At 56.3% G+C, this 6,301-nt stretch overlaps 1 protein-coding gene across 1 annotated transcript in view; it reads right to left on the bottom strand.

The window, feature by feature from the left end:
- The window catches only part of PRDM14 (PR/SET domain 14), a 5,301-nt gene extending 1,939 nt beyond the window's left edge, over nucleotides 1-3,362 (bottom strand). Inside the window, 4 exon segments of the mRNA XM_042870306.1 lie at nucleotides 963-1,165; nucleotides 2,124-2,394; nucleotides 2,540-2,906; nucleotides 2,908-3,362. Of these exon segments, the coding sequence (XP_042726240.1) occupies nucleotides 963-1,165; nucleotides 2,124-2,394; nucleotides 2,540-2,906; nucleotides 2,908-3,362 (1,296 nt within the window).
- Between the last annotated feature and the right edge of the window lie 2,939 nt (nucleotides 3,363-6,301).

Genomic DNA, 6,301 nt, shown 5'->3' on the forward strand with positions numbered 1-6,301 from the left:
CTTAATTATTAAGACAGTTACATCCTTTATTTATCCCTCTATTTAAGGGAATCCCTCTTAAGAAGTACTTTGCTGGGAGATGATGTGACAGCCCCCAGGGCACAGCCACTGCCTCTCTGCTGCATCGCTGCAGGCGGTGACACCCATTGCTGAGGTGCTGAAGTCAAGGAGTCCGTGGGGACACTCGCACAAATCCCGAGGGAATGTGCAGGAGCCCACAGATCATTTCCTTATCCCGCTGTTATTTTGGAATAAATCATCATTCTCCAGTTCAAAATAAACTATCCTATGGAAGGTCATTTTTTACTGATAGCATTTCCCTTCCTTGCTTTTTAAGTCGATTTGTTTCTCATTTCATTGCAATATCCATTCAGAACAAGTTTACCGCCACTGCTGTTCTCAAGTATTTCTTCCCTGTGTGTTGAAAAAAGGAAAGGAAAAAGAGAGGAAAAAAGGAAAAAAAAAAAAAAGGAAAGGAAAAAAAAGGAAAAAAGGAAAGGATAAAAAGAGGGATGAAGAAAGAAGAAAAGCAGGAAGGAATAACTGATTTCGATCTGCATAATTAGTGGAATCGTATTAGACCTCAAATGTAATAGAAGCTTCTTCTAAATCTCTTCCCAATTCCTTAAAACATTCGAATACGATATCATTGATTTAATTGGATCTATTCCAGGAAAACGGACGTTGTCTGGAGATGACCCATAGGAACAAAGGAGGGTGCTGGGGACCGAAGCAATAGCCGTGCCACACTGGAAGCCCACCAGCCCTTCCTAACCCCGTTTCACTGCCCGGCGTTGCCGAGGCAGCGGCTCACGTCGGGTGCGACGCTTCGGGCTCTCGCCGTGTGCGACAGCCTCGGCCCGGGACAGGCAGCACTGGGAGCGATCGGGGGGGAGGGGTGGTGGGGTGGTGGGGCAAAGCACCTCCCCGAAGACCCCGAGGTAACGGCGGGGACATCTCACCTTGTGGGGTCTGTGCTTCTCGTGGACGTGCAGCACGTGGATGCGCAGCCGGTCCCTCTTCTCGAAGGAGCGGCTGCAGAGGTGGCAGGGGAATTTCCTGTCGCCCTGGTCCACGCAGCGCGTGTACTTGAGGTGCTTGTCACGGTAGTAGCGGTAGGCGAACACCTTCCCGCAGCGCTCGCACTTGAAGCTCTCCCCGGCGCCTGCACGGCAAAGCGCGGTGCCCGTCAGTCCCAGGGAGGGTAAGAATGTTACAAACGGATTCCGGCGTTATCATCAACCAAACCGAACCAAACCAAACCTCTCAGCTCCCGCTGCCCCCCGGTTCCCTTTGTGCCGGCGGAGGGGAGGCAGCTCCGCACCGCTCCGCCCGTGTCCGCGGGCAGCGGATGGGATGCGTTCCTACGGCACGGCCGGCCGACCCCGGGACGCGGCCTGACGGCGGCACCGCCGCTGCCCTTCGCTTCCCGTTCCCCCAAAAAGGACCATCGATCCACGTAGCTTTTGTGTCGTTTTCAAAACACTATCAAACAAACGCGCGTTTATTTGGTTTCCTTTGGGGTTTTAAATTGTTCTTAACCACTGAACTTAGGAACAATACAGGAAACGTTTCGAACGTTAACAACATTTCCCTCTGCCTCTAATCGAAGGCAGGTAAGTGACATTCCCTCCAGCCCCGAAACGAAACACCGGCCGCCCCACAAAGCACCACCGCAGTCCCTGCGTCCCATTGCCCGGGGTTCCCCTCTCTCGCCGTCAGCGCACCCCCACCCCCCTCCGGCTTTTATCTTCGCACAACCCTGACTTCAGACCCAGCTTCGGCTGACAGCGGCGTCTCCCTTCTCCACTGCATTTCTCCCCGAATAAGCGCAGTTGACACCGCTGCGGTAGGATTAAAACAAACCCCAACAAGGAACGCCGCAAAAAGTCCCCCCACACCAACAGCTCGGCAACAACGGGGGAAACGGGGGATGCTTTACATTAGCACCTCTACGCAAACCGGAGTGGCAGAGAGGGAGCGGCACCGGGATGGCCGCCCCAGAGCAGTCCGGCCCGGGGCACCCTCGCTGCCATCCGACACGCGTTACGAAGGACGCTGGCGGAGTCCCTTCGCTTCCGAGCGCGATCCGGGGGACCCCCGAGGCGCTGCCACGTTCTCACCTTCGGGGTGCTGCGCGGGCCGTCCCGCCTCCGGCATGCCCTTCAGGCAGATGGGGATGCCCAGGAACTGCACGTAGCAGTCCCCGTACCACACCAGCAGCTCCTCCTTGGGCGCGATCTCCCGGCAGCTCTCGTAAAAGATCTGCCCCTGGCACTGCAGCGCCGTCAGGTTCTGCTCCTCGGGAAAGCGGGCGCAGTTCACCAGAGACATCCAATTGCCGGCCGTGCCCTTCCCGTCGATGAAGTGGCTCAGCTGTCCGTACTCGAAGACCTGAAGGGCAGAGAGAAGAGGATTAGAGCCGAGAGCGGATCGGGGCCGGGCAGAAGTCCCCTCGCAGTTCCCCCACGGCCATAACGTACTGCCCGCAGGAAGCCCCGCTGCCAACATCTCCCCGGCTCCCCCCCGCCGCGGCTACCTCCCACATCAGCGAGTTGTCGTCGTAAGTCTTGATCTCGGTGGTGTTGACCACTTTGCCTTGGAACGGGCCGAAGCGAACTCCTCTGGGGATGGGGGCGGTGCAGAACACCCCCAGGTGCCAAACGTCCCCGTAGGCCACGCGCAGCACGGCCAGCCCTGCGGGGACAGCGCGGGCTGAGCGCGGCCGGAGACAGGGAACGGGGCGCGGGCGCGGGCGGTGTCCCTGCCCATACCTTCGGGCAGCTGCAGCGCGTCCCCGTCGGGCGGCGGAGCCGGGGGGGAGCGAGCTGCACCTGCGGAGAGGGACCCTCGTCAGCGGCTCCGAGGGGTCGTGGGGGCGGCCCCCGAGCCCCCGCACCCCCCTCCGGATTCTCCGTCCCCTTACCCGGGCTGACGGGGGGCACGCGGAGCCCCGAGATGGCGTGCAGCCCGCCGGGCAGCTGGGGGCTGCGCAGCGCCCCGTACAGCACCGCGTTCAGCTCCTCCTCGCTGAAGTGAAACCTGCGGCTCTGCCCCGCCGTCTCGCAGCCCCCCCCGGGCCGGGCCGTCCGCTGCGTGGTGTCCGCCGGAGCCTGGGCGGGGGGCGGCGGGGCCGTATGTGACGGCGGGAGGCCGAGGAACGCGGGGATGCCGAAGGGAGGCAGCGGCGGGGAGGGGGGCAGCAGGCGGCCCAGAGGCTGGAAGAAGTCGGGGGGCGCCTCCAAGTACTGCGCCGGGGGCAGGAAGGGTGGGTAGTAGGCGGCGAGTCCGGCGGGGCTCAGCCCGAGCGCGTCCGTGGCGTCCGCTGCGGGGCCTGGCTCGCCGGCCAGGGCCAGCGCCATGCCGGGGTGCCGCAGGTAGAGCGGGCTCCGAGGGGAAGGCGAGGGGTCGCTGAGCCGCCCTCCTCGCCCGGCGCCGTCGGGGCGAGCGGGCCGCCGGCCCCCCGTGGCTATATGGGCCCGGGCAGGGGGCGGCCCGCCCGGGGGTCGCGTGGCCCCGGGGGCGGGCGAGTGGGGGGAGGCTGCCCCGACGGGAGCCCCTACCCCGGGGCGGGGCCGCCGGGGGTGGTGAGGGGGCTCTCCGCTTTGCCGGAGCCGCCCCCGATTCTGCCCCGCTGCCGGGCACGCTCGAGCGGTGCGCCCGGGCCCTGCGGAACGGCTTTTGGCTGTGAGAACGCAAAAATCCGCTTCCAAACAGCCCGAACAGCCGGCAGTGCGCTGGGTGCCGGGCTTGCAGCGGGCTCCTGCTGCTCCCAGGCCGGGCGAGTCCGCAGCTCCGCGCAGCACTGCTTAGCGACAACTGAAGCATCGCTGCGTTAGCAACATCGTTCTTCTCCAGGACTCAGAACGCGGCGTCATACCAGGCATTACGGCTCTGTCCCAGGTGCAACCAGGAGAAGACAAGTGAGAGGTGACAGCATGCAATAAAAAACGAATTTTCAGTACTCTATGCAGACTGTGCAGTCCTGTGTGAAGTGCTGCCTTCCTCTCACAGCAGGGACTCACCAGAAGTCACCTGGAGCCGCTACTGACAGAGAGACTTTGGCTCCAACGTGCCGCTGACTGTGCTTGGCTGGAGGTGAAGCCATCCTCCGAGCCTTGATTTCATGCTCGCACTGCAGTTCCCACCTGCCCAAAGCTTTGGGTTGGAGCCTCCTCTTAGCCTTTCAGTCTGGCTGTGAGAGCTGAGTGCTTGCACATTGAGGAGAGCCACAACGGTGCCAGGCAGCTCCTGAGTCCCCGAGTCTGAGCTGTGACACATGTGGGACTAATTCCCCTACCTACTGCCACATTGTCTGTTCTGATTTCTATTTGCAAGGCAGAAGCAGTCAACACACCAGGGACAACCAATATGTGCAGCAAGCTTAGGGAGGAGGCAGGCATGCAGCCCTCTAATGCTTTCTCAAGGCAGTCTCTCAGTCTTTATGCCTGTATGGATTTTTTGGCTTTTCATCATTTTCCCTTTTCTCTCTTGTTTCAGACCCTCTATCTGTAGGGTTGAAGTGATGCTGTACTGCTTTACGAAGTGACTTTGGATTGGCAGCATTAATAGTATAAAAGCAGTGCCATGTTTAGCGGGAGCCTTTGAGTGCTGATTGCAGAAAGAAGTTTGCTTTCTCCTTAGAAATGAAATGCTGCCATGAAAGGAAAAGGTCACATATCACTGTTGCGACCACTTTGCAGTTAATCTCCAGTGACTCACAATCCCCTATAGGATGAATGGTATTATGGCTTAGAAAGTAGCAGAGCGGGCATCTGCCTGCCCTGCTTAAAGACTGAAGAAGAGACAGCTTTGGGACATGGAGTGGGACTGTACCACAGTGCCTGCTCAGCATTCCCACCTCACATGTTTCCACCTGAGCCCTTTCTGTCTCACCATTCATTTGTAACCCAAGGATGTGGCCCAAAGAATGGAGCTGAGAACAGGTCACAGCTTTGGGCCATGCTAACCCTCATCCATGCTTGCTTTTCGTGCTTCAGCTGATGATGTTTTTTATGTGTTTCAATAACTCCTTATTGGCTTTAGCAACAGAGCAGTGATTATTTATCACAGCACACCTCCTGGACTCACGAACTGTTGCTCCTGTTCTAATACTGAGGGCATTCGCTTTACCCCTCTGAGCTTTATCCTTTCAGTTCCAGTTTCTAATTTCCTACAACACAATTTTACACAACAGAAGCAATTTTACTATAACACAGACAACCACCTGAGTTAAGAAGAAAATAATCATGGAATTATTAAGACTGGAAGAGACCTTTCAAGTCACCAAGCCCAACTGTCAGCCCATCCCCACCCTGCCCACTAACCACATCCCTCAGTTCCACATCTCCATGCTTCTCGAACACCTCCATGGATGGTGCCGCCACCACATCCCTGGGCAGCCTGTGCCAATGCATCACTATTCTTTCTGAGAAGAAATTTTTCCTAATGTCTTTCATTCATCAATTCAGCATGGCTCTCGGGTTTTCCCTTACACAGACCTGTCCCCTGGTTTCAAGGAGTGGGTTTTCAGTGGTGGGTTCAGATCAGGCTCCTTTCAGCTCTATGTAGAAAGTCCTTACATTTTTCTGCTTAATAGTATTCTAGAAGAGCATCATCTGCCAGTGGCAAAATGCCTGCACAGGAGATAAAGATTCTGTGTGCTCCAGTAGTGTGGGCCTACCCATGAAGATTTCATGATGTGGCAGGCAATTCTATCTGGCTAGGGTAACCCTGTTATGCATTAATGCAAGAGGTAACACACTTGGATATTTTAGACCAGTTTGGGTCCAAATCTTTGCAAATTTGTTTTCCAAACTGGAGCTTTCCTTCCCTATAGCCCCACTGGGTTGGGAATGGTAGATGCAGAGAATTCTGCCTTCTTTGTGGAAATTTTCTGCATCACTTTTCCAGTAAAGTGAGTTTCTCTCTCCCTCTCTGGTACCAAGAGATATCAAATTGGGGGATTAACTTCTCCACAACTGTTGCTGTATCTGCATACACATATTTACAAAGATGTGCCTGTACCTGCCCTGCAAATCCAACCAAAATGACAGGCGTGCTCTCAAACACGATTGCATCTGCACAGCTCAGAGCATGCAGCTTTTCTGTCTGCTCCTGCTGTCCTGAGTTATTGTGTTGAAAAGGTGTCATAACAACAGGACAGGAACAGGAAATAGAACAGTGATTTACTTGCAAGCTTCATTTCTGAAAACAAACAAACCAACCCCTCCCTGGTTATGAAACAATAAAATTATTTAATTGAAAATGGGAATAAATTATATAAATCCTAAATGCATGT

This window comes from Lagopus leucura, unplaced genomic scaffold, assembly GCF_019238085.1.
Source record: "Lagopus leucura isolate 7727_CA_CO unplaced genomic scaffold, USGS_WTPT01 Super-Scaffold_100002, whole genome shotgun sequence".
Classification (NCBI taxonomy): Eukaryota; Metazoa; Chordata; class Aves; order Galliformes; family Phasianidae; genus Lagopus; species Lagopus leucura.